The 22,749-nt window shown below is 50.4% G+C and overlaps 1 protein-coding gene across 1 annotated transcript in view; it reads right to left on the bottom strand.

The window, feature by feature from the left end:
- Positions 1 to 540: 540 nt before the first annotated feature.
- DAP (death associated protein) overlaps positions 541 to 22,749 on the bottom strand; it is a 61,581-nt gene continuing 39,372 nt past the window's right edge. The window contains exons 3-4 of the mRNA XM_068535143.1: positions 3,920 to 3,962; positions 541 to 2,467 (exon numbers count right to left, since the gene is read on the bottom strand). Coding sequence (XP_068391244.1) covers positions 2,354 to 2,467; positions 3,920 to 3,962 — 157 coding nt within the window. The 3' untranslated portion in view covers positions 541 to 2,353. The remainder of the gene's footprint in view (positions 2,468 to 3,919; positions 3,963 to 22,749) is intronic.

Below are 22,749 nucleotides of genomic sequence, written 5' to 3' on the forward strand. Positions count from 1 at the left end.
TTGTTGGGAGATGCAGACTCTGGCCATACCTGCCATCCCCAGGCTCAGGGTTGCCAGGCTGCCCCCCAGGTCCTCATCAGGTGAACACACCTCAAAGTCTCTCCCAACTCAAATCTGTAGTCTGATTCTGGATCTTGAGGTTTAATGATTGTGATTCTTTTCTCATCCTGCTCATAAAAGTTCCAGAAGACCTTTGGATAAATTAGCTTATTTATCAAAAGCCGCTCACAGCCATCCCTGGGCTTACTGCTAATCATTCCTTCTAAGTCTGTTCCCCAAGGGCCTGCCTAGCACGGGGCCAGCTGCTGAACCCAAGGAATGCGTTTTAATCAACTGCATTAAGCTTTTCCATTTTATGACATTTTAAAGTAGACGATTAGACTCAAGGTGCCTGCTGTCCAATAGTTTCGCTTCGTGTCTGGGAAACAATTTGTGAAAATACCCCTCATTTTTGCATGTTCGTATTTCTATTGAAACCATCTGGCAACTCTAGTAAAATGAAAAGGAAAAGTCTCTGAGATGTAAGAAAAAAACAAACCATGAGAAGAAATGCAGGAGCTTTATTATAATCATTATTATTCTTGAGGTTAACCATTGATAAACTCATTCAGAAGAACATTTTGCTTTCAGTGATCTACAGATACATGCCAGATGTAGCTAAAAGGACAAGAAAAATGCACCTTGGGAAACAGCACGGCAGGCCTGGCTGCCACACTAAAAAGTATCAAGGATGCGTCTTCATTTCTGCAGCGGAGGGTGCAGTGGTCCACAGACTGACCTAGGGCTGCCTGCTCTCAGCATCCTTCTGAGATGCCGGCTCCAGGAGACGGCCGGGAGGAGGCTGCCCGCCCTGTCTGCATCTCTAAAAGCCAGCCTCAGTTTTTAGCAACATCTCAGCGATTAAGAAATATGAGAGGTGACTACACGGTGCCTTGAGGGTGAGACCCCGGCTGCCGCAAGTCAATGAGATGGGAAACCAAATGGTGCCTTTAGGATGTGAAGTAGGGCTGGCTCTTTCCTTAGGGAAGGGTGAGAGCTGGGTCTGCTAGGTCTGTGTCACCTTTACCAGTCGCGGATATGGAGCTGGAAAGGGCATCAGAAAGGCTATGGTGTGCCCGCTGCTGCCACTGCTGACCCCGCGGCAAACACCATGCTGGCAAGCGTGCCAGCTGGGCTGCACCCTCTCCCAAAGCACCTGCTCCGGGAGATTTGAACATCTGAGTAAACGAGCCCATTGGCTTTTCAGAAAAGTAGGGCACCCAATAGCCATCAGCCAGCGAGCAGTCTAAGGCAGCTCTGGGTAGGAAACCTGGGCAGAAAGCGTAGGATAATTTGAGAGGCCCAAGTGAACACGGGCCCAGGTACATGTGCCCTCGGGCAGAGGGAATTCCTGACACTTCGACTGATGGACGAACAGGCTTTTCTAGCTCAAATGGCACGTGGTAGTTCTACTTTTCCCTAGGGAGACGAAGGGCAGGTTCTCGTCTGGTCTTTCCACGTGGTCAATGCTTTTGCTCTAGTGTTCCAGAATCAGCTATGCATCTATGCCTCCACCTGGTCAGTGATCACTCCCAGAACTCAAGAGCAGCTCTAGAGGTGATTACTGAAAAAAATGAAGGTTTGCCTTGTTTTTGCGGCAAGCCTGTCTGGATGGTGGGGCAATGCAGGACTTGGGACCCACACTGAGAAACCTCATTCTGGAAGTATTCCCTTTGGGCAAATTTTTCAGCAAGATGACTCCTGGAATGAAAGAGCCGTTTCAAAGCTGGAAGCTTTTCCCTGGTTTTCCTGGGAGTGCTTGGTGTCGCCCTGTGCTGTGATCCCTCATCACACAAAGGAGAGAAACGCAGTGATGCTGTTACCTGTTTCCAAAGGCTCCCCTGCTCAGTTTTTCTGTAATTAATGCTCTCATCTCTTTCTCTCCCCACTAGGTATTAAGACTTATTGTCCTCTTACCGAAAAGCATGAAATGATTGAGTTTTCCCCTGACCTGATCTAACCCTCCCAAATTTGTGCCCGCTTGTTTTTAAGACCAGGGCAATTGACGAACCGGAACTGAAGCTAAACTCTGAACAATTCCATTTCACTCAAGCCTTAGCAAGTTCTGCTAATGGCACTTGTAGTGCCACAGTGATTCTCAAAGAGCACCTGCCAGGACTCCCTGGAAACAAGCTTTGGGGTCTGATTCTAGCTTTAGATATGGAAATTCAAGGCAAAGGGAGGGGCGCTTTGCTCTGTCTTAAATTTCCCGGTGGAGCAACGCCTTGAAGAAAATGCCAGTTCTCTTTGCTGGGGAAATACCAAGTGTCGGGGAACTGAGGCACGGCTGGTGAGGGCGCTGGGTCCTCGGCAGTCACTTGCGAGGCTGCTGGATGTGCTGTGTCCTCGGGGAAGAGTGCTTGTCTATGGAGGCGTGGGGCTTCTGGTGGGCCACCTGGGCGGCCGCCGGGGGGAAGTCCTTGTCGCCCTGGCGGGAGACACGGAAAGCACTGGTTCATCAACCGTGAACAGCTGAGTGAGTACGTGAGCAAGACCCAAACCCAGCATCTTCTGGCTTCCCTCTGGGGACGGGGCGGGTGGGTGATGGAGTGGGGAACCTGTCGGCAGGTAGAAGCCTGCCTCCTGGGACTGCTGGGGGTCCTGAAGCTGTCTGGAGAGCCCAAGCGGGCACCAAGGCCCGTGTCCCTTCCAGAAGGTGAGAAAGCTCGCTGCCCCTGCCGCCACGCCACGGGAGCAGGTACCACGTGACGCACTCAGAACTAAGCTGGGTGTTGGATGGCTTTCTTCTGCTAGAACAGTTCTTGTGATTTTTTTGAACTTAGGGGCAAGACAGAACCAAATCCAGGGTCTTAAATTCAGATTTGCTGCCACAGCTGCGAGCTGGGCCTGGAGCACTCGTTGGGAAGGAAACACACAGGGCAGGGCTGGAAGCTGTGAGATAAGCCAGATTCAACCAGCCGAGTCTCAGAGAAGGTACCCGGCTGCTTTTCAGGGAGGAATTGCCTTCTTGTGCATCTGGGACAGGGCCTGGGGTCCAGCCCACCCCGGGCAGGACAGAGCCATGGCGAGCTCTTGGCTGAGCCGTGGGGTGACCTCAGATTTGTGTGGGCCTTTAATTTCCTCCCATGTAGTAGATGTGCCATCCGTCTGTCCCAGGGTCCCTGGATGGCTGTGCTGAGGTGTCCCCAACAGTGGCATTTTCTTTACACATCATATGCTAAGGGCTCAAATGGGCTGTGAGCCGCAGATCGATGGATGGAATTAGTGCACTGTCCCCCAAATGGGGGCTTGCCGGGGGGAGGTCTGCGGTTACAGAAACGTTAGGTCTCACGAGAAGAGGGGGCTCTTGAAAGGCAAAGAGAGTGACCAAAACCCATCAGTTTGGTTCAGAGGGCAGCAACTACCTTCTGTAATGGGCCAGACAGTAAATATTTCAGGCTTTTCCGGTCATACTCTCTGCACTCTGCCAGTGCAGCACGAAAGGACCGTAGATGATATACATCCATGAACAGCAAGGCTGTGTGCCACTAAAACTTTATCCATGGACACAGAAATTTAAATTCCATGTAACCTTCACGTCACGCCGTATAGTTCTTATTTCAAATTTTCAACCATTTAAAATGTAAAAACAGTCTCAGCTCACAGATCACCCTGAAACCCTCTGCCGACCCTGGTTGAGTCTGAAGAGAAGGGAGACGGGCGAGGACGGAGGAGAGGCAGCTGCGCCAGCTCGGGCCGTGGGCTCCGCGTCATCCCCGTCCCACCCGCCCCTGTTGGGCGGGTGCACAGAAGCACGCCCCGTGGACAGGGGGCGACTGACTGAGGGACCTCCGGACCTGGGCGGACAAGGGGGCTGACTAAGGAGAGGAGGCGTCAGGACGTCGCGGCCGAGGCCCCGACGTGACGAAAGGGCTCTTACCCGGGCGATAACACCGGAGATGAACACGGTCGGCTTGGGTGGGCTGCAAGACAAGAAGGAGAAGACACTGACTATCACGACTCACAAAAGAGGAGCACGCAGGAGACGCGCATGTGCAGACTGGTTTCAGGGCCGTGTGACAAACGGGGGCCCTCGGGAGGCAGTGGGAAGCGGGAGGCACACCTCTTCCTGTTATTTCATCACCTGGGCCCGCCGGCTGCTGCACTCAGGACACTAGCGGGTCCTCCTCCTCCTCCGGAGGCTGAGCTCAGGCAGAGAGAGGAGAATGATCGCAGCAGACAGCGGGCGCGTCACCAAAGAGCCCTCTTTCGGTTTTTGGTTAATCCTTAAACTGTAACTGTGGGCAAGCGCAGTCGTTTTGGTCTCAAGAGATATGGACCTGGGCGCTCCCCGGAGCAGGGCGGGAGCAGGGTCATGCTGGATGAATGGTAGACTCCAACCAGGGAGCTTCCTGTCCTATGGGCTGAGGGGCTCCCCTTCCAGAGTCCTCGCAGAGTCCACGGCTTCCGGAAGCTTCTAACGGGTGAGATCCCAGAGCCGATGCAAAGCTCCTGGCCCCTACAGGACCCCAAGTATTAAAAACATTTGGTCCTTTGTATATCTGTACCACATCTTCTCTATCCAATCCTCCATTGATGGACATTTAGGTTGCCTCTATGTCCTGGCTATTGTAAATAGTACTGCAGTGAACATTGGGGTGCATGTGTCTTTTTGAATTATGGTTTTCTCCAGATATATATACAATGGAATATAACTCAGCCATAAAAAAGAATGAAATAATGCCATTTGCAGCAGCATGGAGGGACTTGGAGACTGTCATACTGAGTGAAGTAAGTCAGAGAAAGACAAATATCGTATGATTTCACTTATATGTGGAATCTAAAAAAAGGGTACAAATGAACTTATCTACAAAATAGAAACAGAGTTACAGATGTAGAAAACAAACTTATGGTTACCAGGGGGTAAGGGGGGGGCGGTGAATAAATTGGGAGATTGGGATTAACATATACACACTACTATATATAAAGTAGATAACTAATAAGGACCTACTGTAGAGCACAGGGAACGCTACTCAATACTCTGTAATGACCTACATGGGAAAAGAATCTAAAAAAGAGTGGGTATGTGTATATGTAAAATTGATTCACTTTGCTGTACACCTGAAACAAACACAACATTGTAAATCAACTATAATCCAATATAAATAAAAAAAAAAAAAAGTAAGGTCCTTGTGAAGCCCTTGCCATTTCTTAACCTCTTTCATGGTACTAAGCTGGCCCACCCTGTCACCAATACCGAGGGGACGGAATATAGGACCAAAGCAGTACATGTTCATCGTTGAAAAGCAACAAGCCAAGCACGTTAAAACCACTTGTAGTTCTACCACCTGGAGATAACCACTGTTAACACGTGGGATGTGCTTCCAGCCTTCCTTTCTATGGATAGACAGATGCACTTGTCTTCTTCTTAAATTTCCGTTTTTCTTACCAAAAGAATCACTTTGTTTGTAGTCTGCTTTCTGCACTTAGTATCTGGCGAGCTTACTTCTATGGTATTATAGACTCTTCTATGCCTTTAAAAAAATAACTGCATGTGTCATAGTTTAAAAGCATCAGAACACAGTTCCAGGTAGTACATAGGTGTGCACACCTCTGAAATGCCTTAGCCAGAGGTAAGGGGACCCGGGAGCTGTAGATGAATGCAAGGCCGGCCAGTGGGGAAAGTGAGATGCTCCCAGAAGTGACCAGTTTTGCTTAAGGCTGGTCTTGTGGGCAGACAGAGCGGAATCCATCCCTGACTTGCCCAGCTCGCCTTCCACCAGCTCTGCTGTTCCGCCCTGCCGCAGGGGCCCTTGTTTTAGCTTTCTTTTGCTGCAGGCAAAAGTCTCAGGATTCAGAAAGTTCACTGTTTACATCCCAAAGAGTTTAACAAAAACACCCCAAATTCCCCCAAGTAATTTCTGTTATTCCATGAGACTAAGAAACTTCAAGCCTTACTAAGCAGCACAGAAATGTTCCCTATGTGACGCTGGTTTTGTTTTATTTAGCTTTTGTTGTGTGGTTAACTGGGTTGGGTTTTTTTTTTCTTTTATTACAAATATGATTTGGCTATGGGATCAATAGTCAGCCAGGGATGAGTAAGTTTGGCTCAAGTGTTAAGTCCCTGATGTAGTACATTTGGATTTGTTTGGAATCCAAGGAATCCTGCTTTGACTGGTCCAAATCACCCACAGGCTCTGTCTCCAGGGATTTCACGGTCAAGGGTTTTGCATCTGAAGCTTGAGAACCATGCTCTAGATTCTAATATTGTAGAGGAACCAAGAAACGGCATTCCACAGCATTTCCACCAATTTAGATTCCCACAGGCAATGCATAAGGGTTCAATTTCTCCACGTCCTCACCACTTATTATCTTCTGGGTTTTTTTTATGGCTAGTAGCCATCCTAATGGGTGTGAAGTGGTATCTCATTGGGATTAAATTTAGCAATTAACTTTAAGAGTAAGCTTTGTGCAGCAAGGAATAATAAATATCAATCTGTATTGATCATTCAAGGTCTTTAGGACATAAACCGCACACCCCCCCCACCCCCCCACCCCGCGGCAACAAAGTTCTCTCTCCTCTAAAAAACTGACAAGGCCATAATTGACCATAAGGACATATGGCAGCTGCCTGTGAAAAGATGACAGAAGGCTGGCCTCTCGTGTCATACTTAAGAGTGGAATCCGTTTTCACACAGCTCTTGGTCAGAGACTGTGCAATGCTGCTTTTCATCAGGCTTGGCCAAAGAGCCCCAAGCTCAATGCCTTTTCCATCTACAATTAATAGCATCTCAAATTGGTAAACGATTGTCTATTACATTTATGTAGTAAAAACACTTCCTAAACTCTCTGAGACATGGTAGCTTAAATTCACAAACCCCAGTAAAGTGTCTGCTCTCGAAGCTGTGTTTGCAAAAACACACAGATTTTAAATTCCATTAGGGTTCCACGCGAAGCGTAACCTACGTTTCCAAGATTCTATAAACTGTGATAGCGGCTTTGAGGATTTATTTAATCTGATGAAAATCATTCTGACAGATGTTGTTTTGAAGAAGCAACAGTACTTTCTCCCAGGAAACAGAGACGGTGAAAAATATCATTCCTGTCCTCCCCACATCCTCAGGCCTTTCCAGTTTTTGAAAACCATATTTATTTAAATTTAAAGAAACTGCGAACCTGATGAAATTAGCGGGGATTAGAGCGCCGGTAACCCTCCTACACATCAACAGAAACTGCAACTTCACCACACCTGGCCTGTGCAGACGCCAAATGTTTGATGCACGGAGGTTTCCAGTATTCACCTGTCAAGGACCACGTCAAATTCTTAACAGGGTCGTTTGTCCTTAACAAAAGTTTCCTATTCTTTATCTTATAAATTTCCTTGATGAATAAGGTTTATGCCTTATTGACATTCTCAGAAAAGGCAGAAGGCAGGACAAAATGCCAGCAATGCTTAGTGAATGCATGACCCTGTGGAAAGCAGACGCCTTCAGGACTGTGTTTTCACGGTCTCATCTTTAAACGAAAGTCCCCAGGGCTGAGAAAACTGAGTTCATATCTTAAAAACTCTGCTGAACTCTAAAACAGCGAATATGGAAATAAATTTCAATATATTTTATTTCACTCATACCCAAAACACCACGTAGAAAAATAATTGAGATCACATTCTTTTTTCTGTCCTAAGACTTCACAACCTGGGCTGTCAGCGCAGGCCCCGGGCCATGTGGACGTTTTCTGTCCAGCCCTGAGAGGTGTGAATCCACTGGCTGGTGAGCTGGGGCTGGACGGGGGCCTAATGGTGACCTCGTCCAGCTTCCCGCCCATGTGGAGCACGGCCACAGCCGAGGCCTTCGTGCCTCTGCAGACGAGGAGCTCGTGGCCCTCTGGGTGGCCTCATGGCGACGCGGTCTCTGGCTCCCTGCCCCTTCGCCCAGCGGCCCCAACCCAAGTCCACGACCTCCTCCGTGGGACAGGCCCTGCATGTTTGAGGAAGGTTAGCAGGGCTCTTTTCCAGACTCACGGGCACGACTGCAAATTCCTTCACAGCCTCAGGCCCCTCCCCGCCTCCGTTCCGCTGCGGCTTCTAGGGTTTTGCCTGAGACTGCAGTGGACACTGCAGATAAGCTCCTCTGGCAGCCCAGCCTTCTGCGGGACACCCGCGCGCCTGGTCCAGGAACACGGATGCTACCCTTCTCGGGGGCTACGGAGAGTTCCGCCTGGGGAAGCGATCCTGGGCGCCCTGACGAGAATCAAAATGCTGACCGTCTTCCCTGGATCGCTGGTGATAGGTAACCTGGTCGGAGTGACTAGTGCCCGCTCCGCTACACTGGCCCGCTTTCCCAGCTAGTGATAGGGAGCCATTTCCCTTCTCTCCTGGAACCCCAGGGGGTTAAGCCCTTAGACATCCTTTTTTTTTTTTTTTTTTTCCTTTTTAAATTATTTATTTATTTATTTTTGGCTGTGTTGGGTCTTCGTTTCTGTGCCAGGGCTTTCTCCAGTTGCGGTGAGCGGGGGCCACTCTTCATCGCGGTGCGCGGGCCTCTCACTGTCGCGGCCTCTCCTGTTGCGGAGCACAGGCTCCAGACGCGCAGGCTCAGTAGCTGTGGCTCACGGGCCCAGTTGCTCCGCGGCATGTGGGATCTTCCCAGACCAGGGCTCGAACCCGTGTCCCCTGCATTGGCAGGCGGATTCTCAACCACTGCGCCACCAGGGAAGCCCTTAGAAATCCTTTTTAAGGGGGGATTCCACCCTCAGAAAAGTGCAGGGCCCCTTCTTCATCTAAAAATGGGCTTCCATGAAGTGGGGCGGTCGGGTGTGGGTAGGATTCCCACTTGGCTGGTCAGCCTACGCCTTCCCAAGCATCCTGACAAGGACTGGGGTCGCTGAGTTGCCATGCAGGAGTGTTTTGGGATGGGGACGTGCGCGCACACACACACACACACACACACACACACACACATACACACAGAGTAATCAGTAAGACCGAGAACCCAGGCAAGTCACTGATCCCATTGCGAGTAGTCACAATGGCAGCAAAGGCACTGCCAAGAGTTCTGTTTCACAGAACCCTTTTCACGTTGGCAGTTCTGATCTGGGTTCAAGGCAGCCCACCGAGTCATCCTCTGCAAATGCTTTCTCCTCTTCGTGTAAATACGCTCTGAAAGAACCAGCGGGCGTTGTTTACAGGAGATGGGGACACATAGTTTTTAATGAGTTGTTTGTTGTCTTTTTTCTCTGCAGGATGGGAATGATATGAGATGGTAACAGCTGCTACTTATTGATCACTTATCGTGGGCCGGGCACTGAGTTAAGGGCTTTACCCAGCATTGTGATATCTAACCTTTCAACCCTACAAAGTAGAAACTATTATCTGCATCTTACAGATGAGGGGACAGTAAATCAGAGAGATTCGGTAACTTGCCGGACAGTTGCACAGTAGGTAAGTGCTCCAAGCCAGACTTGGAACAAGGGCAGCCCAGGGCATTAGCCTGATGCCCTCAGTTTCGGGCTGAGAGTTGGGTCGTGGAGCGGCCTCTGTTTGTAGGTTCTGGCTTCTATACACGATTTAGAGACGCAGATGTTCAAAGTAAGTCATCTAAATGCAGCCAGAGGATCCCTTATTCAACCAGACGGTGCAAGGTATTCAAATCTGCCTAAGCATTTACTTTCTGACTTGATACTGGATTCTGTTTTTCTTGAACACTACCATTTACGTCTGCAGCACTTAACTAGGGTACAGAGTGCTTCCACGTAAATTATTAACGCCAACCGATTCTCTTCAGCTGGTGTTATCCCAGTTTTATGGGTGGCTGGAAGAGGCTGAACCTTGTTCGTGGTCCCAGAGACAGAGCCTGGAGGACGCGGGTCTGGAGCTCTCAGCTTCGTGTTCTTTGTTGGGTCGGTCGCGGGTCCCACCGTCACCCACATCTCAGCTCCCGAGCTTCAGGAACAAAGCCCAGTGAAGGTTTCAAACTATCCACCAAGTCAACATGCAGTCAACACAGTCTAAGAAGGAGGCCCAGAGGAAAGGTGGCAGGCGGACGCCAGCTGAGTGTGGGTTCTGACGTCAGACCATCCTGGCCCTGCCAACGATCGGCTGCTAGGCGGGCATGTGACCTTCTGAGGCTCAGTTTCCTCATCTGTAAAACGGGAGGCAGTGGACCCTCCCTCGCCAGGTGACCCTATGTACGTACACATGCTCCTAGGCACGTCGCAAGCACTCAGCAAATGGTAGGTGTTGGGATGAGGGTGACACATCTGCAGCCCCTCCTTATGCCTCCGCGGCTAATTCACAACTGGATCAGCTCTGCCTCATCTTCAGATCCCCTAGCCATGCAGAATAACCCCGCTTATCTGGGACAGAAAACCTCCCAAGTAAGCAAAAGGAGGGTCTGGGATACACAAAACAGATGTCACCAAACCACGGACTTGAAGAAAAACTCTCTGGGCCCTCGATCTGTTTGAGTCCTACTTTGACCTGATGGGAACGGCTTGGGCTTGGCTGTGAAGTTTCCCAGCCCACTGGAGACAGGAAGAAAGCCTGAACGTGATGAGGCCACTTGAGCTCACAGCGAGGCCGCTGCCCTGCGGCGAGAGGCTCCATCCAGACCACTAGTTCCCCCTCCACCCACAGCTCCTGGTCTCAGCACAGGAAGCAAGCACGGAACGGAGCTGGCGGGGACACCGGCAGTGGTGGTGGGAGCGCCGCGCCATCCAGGCTACATCAGGACCCGGGAGCGGTCGTCACGTGACGCTCCCTCCCTTCCCGGTGAGAAAGCACATGAGAAAGGGATTTTCCCCTGAGAATCTCCCTAAAAGTCAAAGCCACCTGGTGAGTCAGGGAGCGCTGTTCTCATGAACACTCAAGCCCAGAAAGCTGCGTCAGGCTTTCAATTTCATTTTCTGACAAGCAGCTAACACACTGGCGGCGGGGCGGGGCGGGGGAGGTACTTCGTAGAGGGGAGCCTGGGCGGAGCCTGAGAAGGCGGAGTTCAGGCTGAGATCCGTGTGAGTGTGCACACGCACGTGTAATGGGAAGGACATGATGCCCCAGCACAGTGAGAAGGAAGGGGCACAGTTTAACCTGCTGCTGTCGGCAGAGCGAATGGGGTCTAAGGCCCCTCTTCTCTTAGTGATGCAGGTGGGCTGGTTTGGGTCCTGCTCCCGTGACAGATTCCTGGGAAAAGGCATCTCCTTGGTGACCCTCCTCATGAAAGGACAGAGCCTTGAGGTGATCTAGAAGCAGATTCCGCGGCTATACTTGGACTTTAATACCTATGGCTTTGTGTTTTCATAGAGTTTATGGAAAAATATATTCCCACCAGGGGTGATTTTAAATACATTTCCTAGTAAATAGAAGGAAAACAAAATCCTTCCTAGCCACTGTAGTTCTTGAAATATCTTTCTGCCTTGGTGTTCATTTATTTGGGTTATTAATTTTCTGGACACCAAACTAATAATTAGCATGGCTGGTGACCAGAGGGGACCATCTCACTTGACTGCACCCATACATTTCTTCGTGTGTCATTCTTCAAAGCGTGACAGTCAAGGTTGTCTCCCGCCTTCCTCCTGATTTTAGGAGCTTCGAGAACTCCCACAAGATGGCACTGCTGGTCCTCTTAGCTGGCGGCTCTTGGGCCAGCAAGGCTTTGGCCAGCTCAGCAAGGCCCAGGGTAACAGGGAGCTGGGGGTCCGCGGTGGGCAGGGGCTACTGGCACCTTAGGACAAGCGCGTTCCCTTCTCCCTAAGGGTTAGGGCATTGTCCAGGGAGTCTCGCTAAAGGGAAATGAAACACGACTCAAGGGCTTTAGGCGGAATCCTAAATCTAGAGAAAATAATCAGGAACCCCATTCCTTGTAGGATTTGGCATGCAGAGTTTGTCTTATCTTTTCAAAGGGCATGAGCAAAGGTGCTCCTCTGGGGACAGTGTCTGAGCTCGTGTTTACATCTTTGTTTCAACGAGAAGGCCAAGGTTCAGCACCGGCTGTGGTGCCTCTGGTTCCCTGACTCAGGCCTGCTGACCCCAGGATGCCATGACTCTGGGAGAAAGCGCAACCCAGCCTGTGCCTCTGAGTCTGTCCTAGAGACGTGTGGGGTCGGGTCTCCAGGTGGGCGGATGCTCTTCTTTGGGATTCTAAAAAGACTGCTCTCCAGATGACACTCCACCCACAGATGCTTGGCTGATTGTCGATCCAGATGCCAACACCTCACCACCTGCTTGTTTCGAGAAGGCTGCCACCCCAAGTACTGAGTGTGTAGGGCGAGGATGGCCTACGTGTAAACGATGTGTCCCGCAGACACACAAGGTACAGTGACAGCTACCTCACCAGGGCCCGGGAAGCCCCATCTTCCCTCTAGACACGTATTTCCAGAAAGCCACTCTAAGCTTCGTACCAATGCCCTTTACACACAAGACCGTCTCATAGTGTGACCTATGGCTTTCCCTCCTCTGTCTTCCCTCTGCTCTTACCTTATTCTCTCTCCTGTGCTGGATGCAAAGAAGATAAGATAAATACAGTCATGATTCTAATCGTTAGCTTGCATCTTATGGATTTCACACAGGGGGGCCTTTCTGGACCAGTATGTGTGTCTGCATTCATCACAATACAGAGTGGTCACCATATCTGATGAGAGAAACCCGGCCAGGCCTCCCGACAGTGTGGGGGTGAGCTGAGCATCTGTTTGGAAATTCACCGCATGCTGCCCCGCCTCTACAGAGCTCAGAGGGGACTCAGCATCACAGAGGAAAGCTGTGAAATGCAGCGTTTGAGGACTGGGCTTTGGAGACAGATGGCTCCCGGTTCAAATCTTACTTCGGATGAGTAGCCTCCTTGGGCCTCAATGTCCATCTGTGAAACGGGAACAATCCCTATTTTATGGAACAGTTGTGAGTTCAAATGAAATAATGTAGATAAACTGTGATTAGACTAGCATACCGCCTCCACTGGCAAAATCAGCTCATTACAACAGGGACATGCTCTGGGCATAAGCGGAGAATACTCTGTATAAACTATCAGATAACCTGTGTAACTATCATACATATGTATTAAACGTTCTAATGATACGTCATTTCAGTAAGTAGCACTTACACTTAAAACCATCCCATCTTTGATTCTGAATACATCTGTTTCAGTGTCATTCTTCTGAATTCCAATATAGGGAAGTACCAGTGAATAGGTAATGCTGACCAGACAGGTGCTAAAAATCAGGGTATTTATTGTCTATAGCTTAAAATCAGATCTTGTCGGCTGTCTTCAGGGTCAAGGTCATGTTTCATAATGGTACGATTTGGGGGAGGACGGTATCCATGGTTCAAAGTACTAAGTATGTATTTTCTAGAGGACAGCTATTATGGCTTTAAAAAGGAAAATGATCGTGTAAGTAAGATGTGTAACAGTAAGATGACTGTTAATAGAATTCCTATTAGAAAGAAGTACACGCTGATATTAAATAAAATACAGACACCAAAACACTCATCTGGTCTGGGTCTACTCCCATCTTGGGAGGTGCAGGGGGCTGGCTTTACGTGGGACCAGCTCTCACTAGGCTGGCTCTGGGAGACCCTAGCAAGTAAAGAGGAGACCCAGATTAACTTGCTCTCAGGAGACTGCCAGGCAGGCAGGTCTCTCTTGGCTGTGGGAGCTTCGCCTCTTGCAAAAAGTCAAGACATGGCCTGGGAGGACCAAACACGGCTCAGGTTAAAGGCAAGCACCTGGAATGATGGACAAGAGCATTTGGATTTCTCGGCTGCTGGATTCACCAGCAATTACATCCTTAATCCACCCTCCAAACTCACGGCGCGGAGGGATTTGGTGAGCTGCTGGTGGCCATCACTCCCTCCCTGGGCATCCAGGTGCACCTGATAAGTGATAAGCTGCGGTCCTCAGTGGTCTCCGGCTTTGCACATTCAGCTGCGGCCTGATTAAAACACTGCCTCTGTGGACCCTCTTCAGATCATACTACGCCCTCATGCCTTTATCCACAACTAACAGAAAAAGAGCAGGTACGCAGAAAAGTAAACCCACCGCCAATTCTGCTTACTTTAAAAAAAAGCCAGCTAGTGAGTTAGGACAACTTCCATTCAATCCAGTAGCTCCCACCCTTGCCCACGTGTTTAGAGCAAGCGCTTGAGAATATTCTAACAGCCCAGAGCGCAGCCGGACAGACCGTGTCAAGGTCACTAAATTTGTGGGGCGCGCACGCGGGGCGCTGGACTGGTCTTCCTTCTCTGCCTGATAGTGAATAGTCCGGGAAGCTCTGATCCCCTCCCCTGCCCAGGTTCCCGCCTGGGAAATCACTGTTCAGGGCCCTAAGGTTTATTTTTGATTCATCAGTTTCATTTGTTGGGTTATTTGTTGATTCATCAGTGTCATTTATTTATCCACTCAACAGAAATATACATACGTGCGCACACTGAGTACCAAACACGCCTCAGAATTAGGAAGCGCTTACACTACATCAGGCCTGCCTCCCGCCTCCTGCCTGTGTAGTATCTGGAGGACCTGCCCCTCCTCTCCTTGCGGTCCTCCTCTTCCTGCTGCACGGCAGGGCTCTGAGTTAGGGGCCAGGTGAAGACGAAAGTCCTCAGAGAGCTGGTCCTAGAGGCCCCTCCAATGTCATCAGGAGGCCGACGCGGCACACCTGTGAGGTTTACCAGACGCTAAACTGGAAAACAGGTCGTCGTGATTTTCCAGAAATGGGTTTTCCTTATCTCAGTGTGGCCAGTCTCCATGACAACCACAAGAAAACCAAGCTTGTCCTTACCGACAGGAAGAGCTTCCACGGGCCAACCCTCCCTCCGAGGGGGATGCGAATTCTCCAGGGCTGCTCCTGAGCACGTGTGGGGAAGCAGAGACTCTCTCCGAACTTGGCAATAAGGATTCCAAGTGGAGAATGCAGGGCAGGAGCAGGCGTGCTGCCCTGCGCCCCACCCCAAGTCTCTCATCACCACCCTCCCTTCCAAATGTCCCCTTTGGGTGTCTCCTCCCTTAGGGCCCTTTGCTTTCCTTGGGGGCAGCCTGATAACTTGCCTTTGCCACCAGGGAAGCATTAACAATCAAGGCGGATGCATGGGGCTGGGAGAGAAGGGCCGGCAGACGGAAAACATTCTCACTGACGGCCAGGCGGCCAGGGGCACCTGAGCCTCAGTTTCCTCATCTGAGGTGAGGGGCTAATTACCCCTGGATCTCACGGGGGTTTGGGGAAGATCAGGGGAGCTCCATGCGTTAGGCACGCTGCATGCAAGGCGTGACTCCAGGAGAGAGCTGCCGTGAGGTTAGCGTGTAAACAAAAGCAGATTTATCCCCACGTTGCAGTGGGGAGGGAGGACTGGAGGATGGTCATCGTTCTTGTAAAAATTAGAGCAGAGAAGCACATCCTTGTGTCTGGAGGACAGCGCCAACCCGAAACCCGAGGCAACACTCGGGGACCACAGCGTGGATCGTGCCAGGGCTTTGGGGGAAGAACTGAGCAAGCCATGATCTGGAGTTTCCTAGCAAGCCCAGTCACACCTGGAGAGTCGGTCCCATGGCCACAACGAGGGCAGCTGGGATGAGGCACCCTGGGCTGACCTCTTAGTAGGTCGGTCATGATGAGCTCCTAGGGGTACTAGGGCTCAATGTAAACTCAGTGTTTAAGAGATCAAAGGAGAACCTATATGTTACACTGAGATGGCAGGCATGAACACACCCTACCCCACAGCCCGCCTTCCATCATCGTTGGGCAAGTAAATCCACACCGAAGGCCCACCTATTCCGAGGGAGTGATGGAAAGCGTGAGGACAGCAGGGCCACATTTCAGAGGCGCCTAAGGACGCCCTCGGTCAAGGACAGTGGTGGATCACTGACACAAAGGTAAAGGATTTGAGATGCAAACTCAGGCTGGGGGAGAGGAAGAGCTGGGGGCCCTTTTCACTTTTCTGCTTTTTAACACCCACTGGCCCTGCAAGAAGGGGAGCTTTATTAGGGTCGCGAGAGTAGGATGCTTCAGTCGAAGAGCAGGTTCTGGCTGGGAGCGCAACCTGGCACTGCTGGGATCCAGGCAGCACGGATGCCCAAGGCACGGCGGGTCCGTGAACGCGAGTCTGTTCGCCACCACCTGTGCCTGGGCCCATGCGTTCAATAAACACTGAGCAGCTGCCGGTGCAGCCGCGGGGCTGGGTACTGGAGACCCAGCGGCACCAGCACAGCCTAACTGCGCCAGGCTCTGAGCTCCTCAGCATGGACCGGGGCTCAAGACAGACTACGTGCAAGTGGACCCAGGGCCCTGCTTCCTCTGGGTTTCTCTGGGTCACGTGCCACAGGTAATAGAACCCCATTGTTTTGCATTTTGTTATCGCAAACTAGAACACACTGCCTGACGAGCAGAAGCCCTTATGTGGACAATGGAAGATGGTATTTGAAACGAGAGCTCTTCCAGGGAATCTGGGCCACGTGGTCTCTGGAGTAGAGGGTATAAGTCGCCTGGGTTTGCACAGCCTCGGTTAATACATCCGACGGTGGAGCTGTCACCTTGGAAACCAGAGGGGAGGACCCTAAGGAACGGTGACACCCGAGAGACAACCTGGAAAGGCGCGGAGCGCGGAGTCTGCTGGGCAGTGCGTGCCTGCCCGAGACTGGCCCGGAGGCTTTCCCGGATGAAAATCACCTGCGTCTATCTGTGCTGCTTCTTTCAGGCGGGCAGGTGAGGATGGAATGGGGGTACTAACTTGAAACACTGTTTTAAAAGAAGTAACTTCTATCCCCTTCGGAGAACCCCAGTCAAAGAGGAATTCTGAAGCTCAAGATGCCATGTGTTGCTTTTCCTCAGCATTTGCTTCAAAAAGGTGCTGCTTTGAATATAGAGAAAAAAGCAGCATCTTCATGGTTCAGTAACAGGGCTGTGAGATCCTAAAACAATTACTGGTGACATAAGTACAAACATTTTCTGCACTGCAGTCTTCAAAAACGATCCTAAGGGCAGATGGCATTGTATTTGTCTTCTTATCCTTTTCTGGAAGGAAAAAAAAAAGCAGCCAACCCCCTCCTGCCTCTTCCCTGACCGATAGAGGTAAGACGGAATTGGCCCAGGTGTCCCTGACTCTCTGGGACACTCCGGCTCTAGGCCTCGGTCACGGTGTCATTACTCATCGTGCCTCCTTTCACTCCCCAAAACATACCAGTCTAAACACGTTGCACAGCCGCTCCAAGCCGAGACACAGAATTCTAGAAAGATCCTCAACATTACTGGGGCTCTTAGGAGTTTCATCATGCGTGTTAGAAATGCTGGAACTCCTGCCTGTATGACCTGAAAACCTGAGCCAGCTTCAAAGGCGGTTCACATGTTATCTTTCCATTGCTTTCCATGAACTGACCCTTGCCCAGCTGTGTTCCCACGAGGACTTCCCACGTGTCACGATGTAGTGGAGGCTCTTGCACGCCTAACACTGCTTCAAGGTCAAGGTCAACGGTTCAATTTATTGTGTCCCCACACCTGACATAGTGCTTGGTGCACACAGAGGCTCAACGTATGCCATCAGCACCAAATGAGCGGCATGTCCTGTAGCAGCTGCAGGGAGTGAATTAACCAGGGTGACTCCCTGGGGGCTGTTTGTGGCTCACGTCTTAGGAATGCATGAAACTCCTCTTGCACCAGAGCCTCAAAGGCTTGCAAAGGAGCGATTCAAAATGTGGATTTGTTTTTGTTACCTACCAGTCTGGCTGGGCCAGATCCGCTGGCGATGGGGGCGTAACCTGGAGTTCCCAAGCAAATGGGCTCTTCCTCCAGCTTTTGCCAGAATGATCTTGAAGAATAGTAAAGAGTCTCTCTCCCTATTAAGAGGGGGCTCAGGCTAAGAGGTACGTTTTCAAATCATCTCAAGTCAAACCGAGAGAGTGCTGATGGAACCATGAGTCGAGTCTTTGATGATAAGAACAGATAGCCAGGGGCAGATGGAAGAGAGAGAAGGGGGAGTGCCTTATTGAGACCACTTTCAAGAGTCTGAATTAAATTTAACAGGAGAAAAATCCATCAACTTTCTATATGGCAATTCCTGGCAGATGCCAACAAGGGCTGGGTTTCTCTGCAGTACTCTTGCCGTATTTCCCTAAAAGTCTCAAAAAATACAGGTGACCAGACTAAGGCCCAGGCTTAAAGGCAGCCAACCTTATAAAGAAACCGGAGTCTTTTTTATAAAGTGTGACTTCACTTAATGCAAGAGGGACCAGAATATCCAAGGCATTTTCTCCGGAGCTTGGAGAAGATAAAAATGGGCAGCTGCTACTCCGACCCTCAACATGGACAGTTTTTAAGCTTGCTTTGCCTCTTCAGCTGGATTCTCAATATGTGTGTCAGGAAGAGTTGAGTGGGATTCTATTTTAGAATTTTGGAAGCATCAACAAGGGAGTCACCCCGTAAAGTAGCTCTAAAAGGACTCTTTTCTCTAACAACTACAACAAATATACCAAAGGACCCATAAGGGACGAGTAAATCATTAAACTATTAAGAAGTTGCTATAAATAGGCAGTGTTAATGTGATAATTCAGAACGGACTGGTACAACAAGATTTCCAAGGCTCCTAAAGTACTGCTTGCTGGCTTTTGGCGGTAGCTAGCACCTGGGGTGCATGTTAACTGCTTCTTCACCTGGCCGCCCGGGTGCGGGGGTACCCGGGAGCCTTCTCCTTGGCTGGTCTCCCAAGGCGCCCGGGTGGAGCAGAGAGCAGGGGCCTTCGGTGTGATGCGCCTCCCCTTCTGTGGCTTTCAGAGGAAGGCAGGGAGGAAGGAGAGAGGGAGGGGCTTCCAAAGCACCGATGAGGCTTCTCCTCACCAGGTGCCCAGGTGCGTGAGGCCAAGAGCAGCCACAAGGGTGTGGCAACCTCTCGCCCGAACCCAGTAACAGGGCAGCCTGCTCTGCCAACCGCGGAGCCCACGTGGATGATATTCATCTCCACATGTGCCTTTGTGCCTCAGTTTCCATTATGGTCCCTGATTTCGTACCCCAAATCCTTGGAGCCGGATAGGTTTCAGAATTCATATTTTTTGCAAATATTATAAAGGCACCATGTTGCATAAATCACATGTAATGAATATTCCTGAAGGGGTCCAGGGCAGCACCCCACAGTCAAAACCATTACTATCTTCTACAGCAAAACGTATAGAGATTACACTAAGTAGGATAAATACAGAGTATCAATAGCTGCACATCGGTTCGGTTTCTGCCACCATATGAGTTTTAGTGTGAAGATACGAAAACCTTTGCAGTTTTCCGAACCCTCCGGACTGTGCATTTTGCTTGCTCTGGGGACACTGGGGCACTTTCTGCTACGACCTCCTACGAGGCTCTGGCTATCACTCCCTCCACCACCGAGCAAGAGAAATGGATTTGGAATAAAGAAGACAGTATAGCTGTCAAGGGGTAAAAAGAATCATTGGCATTAGTCTGGGATTATACAGAGAAGCTGCGGTCAGTTCTGCACATTTATCTATAGAGAGTAAAATTTGATTCATGCATTTAAGCAAAACCTTTGGCAAGGCAGGATAAAACGACTGCGACCAGGGAATTCCTCCCAAATTGGCAGCCTGCCTCAGCCTTTTCTGGGTTCAGAGACCTTGTACTCATAACCCTGTCTCACATCTGCAGCTGATGTCAGAGCCCGCTTTCCCACGTTCCAGCCACCTCACTGCGAGGTGTGCAGGGCGGCTGGCACACAGGGAGCTCGGCCTCCTTTTATACAGATGAGGAAGCCACTTGTGACAGAGGCGGCCATGTCGCCTGTGGTCACTGGTCTGGGAGGGAGTGGAGCCCCGACAAGAACCTGGGTCCTCGGATTCTCTGGCAAACTGTCCCCCTTGTACCGGTCATGTGCACAGCCCTCAGGACTGTGGCCCCAAATACGTTCCAACCAACTCCAGTCCTGCGGCGTGCTCTGAGTAACCTCGCTCGACTAATTTTTGGAAACACTGCTGACTGTCTCCTCCTCTCAGAGATTTAAATGCCCCTGGCACATGAGGGCCCTGAGACATCATAAGGAAACCAGGTAAACTTCATTTAAGCCATGTTTCCTAAATGCATCTGAACGTGGAACCCTTTGGGGCAGAACTCCTGTCGGCACTGACACGCGCAGACTCTGATTAAAGGCAGCTTCAGTTGTGTCCCTGACTGTGCATAGAGCTGAAAGTGGCTGATCCACTTGGAAAGTCTTTTACCTCCAGGGCTGGAAGAGAAACTACAGCGATTTACCTGGAGACCCAAGTCTAGGGCATCCATTTTTCCATCCTCCTCCTTTTCCTCCCCATGGCCAGTTACCTCCAGTCACGTGCTGCTGGGGTCGCTGGATGGACAAGCCTGGCCCGCTCCACTGCTGACGGTGAGCAAGGCTGTGAATGTGGCTCACAGACGCTGGGGCACCTTGTCACTTGTGGTGAAACAAAGCGCCCCCATCGAGGGCTGAATGCCCTCACCGGCACACGCCGTCTGTGCAAAACCTGGTGGACCATGGGCATGTTTAATGGAGAAAGGGGAAACCATCTTCGGTCTAAGACTCTGCCCTCCTCCGGTCTTCCTTTCCATGCCAGTATACCCTTTCCTGAGCAAGGTGACGAGGGGACAGCAGCAGATTTAAAAGTAAAGTGAAGTCATACCTTTGAGCTTTGATTTCTCCTTTGGAATTTATTCGATATATCCACATGTTGGGAAATTCTAGAAATTATGCAGTCAGGTGGGAAAGCTGGACCAAGTATCGTTGGTGGAACATTTGCTCCTGGGGCCATAACAAAGTGACATTCAATTGGGCAATAAGAATTTTGCCTTCCTTTGGGTAATAGTAAAATTGCCCTCGAAATCATGTGAGATCCCTAGAAACAAAGCATTTTTCAAACATGTGTTATTAGGTGGGAATGAGAAAGCCACAGTGATCTCCAAACTCTGGACGGGGAAATCTGAGCTTCACTCCGCATCGGCACTTGTCTCAAACAGTGGGACACTGAAAAGATGCCCCCAAACCTGAGAGGCAGGTGGCCTCCTGAGCACCCTGGGACTTCGATGTTCAAGAACAACCAGAGTGACCCACTCAGAGTGTGAGGGTTGCTTCCAGCTCGTTAGGATTTTGACTGTAAAATGATGGAGGTAAAGAGTCCGTTACGGACATACTGCTAATAAGAGCTAATATTTATCTTGCTCTGTGCCAGGAACTAATCCAGGTGCTGGAGATGCATTAACTCATGTAATCTTCACAAGGGCCTGATCAGGTAAGATCTGTCATCGGCCACAACTTACTTATAGATGAGGACACTAAGGCACAGAGAGGTTTAGTGAGCTGCCCAAGGCTGCACAGCTAGTAAGAGGAGGAGCCAGGATCCAAACCCACAAGCCTGGGTCCCTAACGGTAGCCAGTGCTTTTCAAAGTCCCAACCTCAAAATACTTTAAGGTCTTCTGTAGCTGCGGCACAGTTTTGTGATTTACCCAACTGTCCCTTATTTTATAAGAAAATCGGACAGTGACAGCCAGACTAGTTAAGACTAACTCACTTTACTCATCAATGACCAGGCAGCTGAGAAACATTTTAATAGGAGGAATTTCTTGCAACAGCTTCTGAGAGAAAAATTATCACGGGATTTGATCAAGGACGCACTTTTTCCTAACTTCAAAACAGTACCTGAGGTCAGAAAATGCTTATCCAAATTTAATACATTAAATTACACTTAGGTCGTCAGACAGGTTTATGTAAGCCTACACTGTAGGTCAGAGAATGGCCGTGGAGAAAGCAGGTAAGGCTCTGACTGCTCAGAGGTCAGCATGCCCGGTGCACGTGGACTATTCTGTTCCTGCTTCAGGAACAATGCAAACCACCCCTGTCTCCCCCTAACCTCGGGCGAGTGAGTTCTCCTTTCTGGATCTGGATTCCCACGACTGTGAGACACAAGGTGGACAGCTAGTTCCAAAACCCACACGGAGAAGTCAGAGGGGAGCGGCTTTCAAGGGAAGCCGGTGATCTGCCTCCGAGGCAGTCGGCCAGGCTGCACGAGTCTGAGGCCGGTAAAATGAGTAATGAGAAATTAATCGAGGGCGTATATTTCGGCAAAGAGCGGTTACGGAGAAGCCAAGGCGTGATGGGAGCGCATACAGCGGGGGATTTGGTTTGCAGGACCCGTGAGGTTTCAGCTGCGCTCTGAAGGTGAGCGGTGGTGAGCACGGATGCCACCTGTCCAGCGGAGGCTCTGAAACAGACAAGCGCCCGCCCCGCGGTGGGGCGGGGGACCGGGGAGAAAGGACCAGGGGCGGTTCCCATATTTTCTCAACCGCAGGACGCTGGTTATCCCTGAATAAAGTTTCATATTCACAGTACTTCACAACGTAGCACCCGGCACTGATCAAGGGGTGGGGGACGCTGGTGGCACCAGGGCCGCTAACAGCCCCGTTCTCGCTTTAATTCTCCGTGATCACGCCAGTTTGGTGCCTCACCGTGGTGTCATCACTTCTTCCGAGGGGCTCCAACTCTTAGTCAGCGCCAAGAGCTGGACGGCACCCCAAGGAGCTGAATCATCCTTTAACAACGCAAAGGAGTCCCACCAGTGATACAAACTTGCGCTTCGCTGCGACTCCACTTAGCAGGCAGCTCCTAGAGGGCGCAGGCCGCCAGAGCACGGAAATGACTTGGGGGCACATACGACCAAATTATAACTTTAAGGAGAAAAAGCTTAATCTTCAGTTATTAATTCTTCTCTAGTCTGGAACTGCTTTAACTATTTTCTATCAGATGGCTTTGATCATGACCCACAATAAAAACTTGGGTC

The sequence above is a fragment of the Eschrichtius robustus genome, chromosome 2 (genome assembly GCF_028021215.1).
Source record: "Eschrichtius robustus isolate mEscRob2 chromosome 2, mEscRob2.pri, whole genome shotgun sequence".
NCBI lineage: Eukaryota > Metazoa > Chordata > Mammalia > Artiodactyla > Eschrichtiidae > Eschrichtius > Eschrichtius robustus.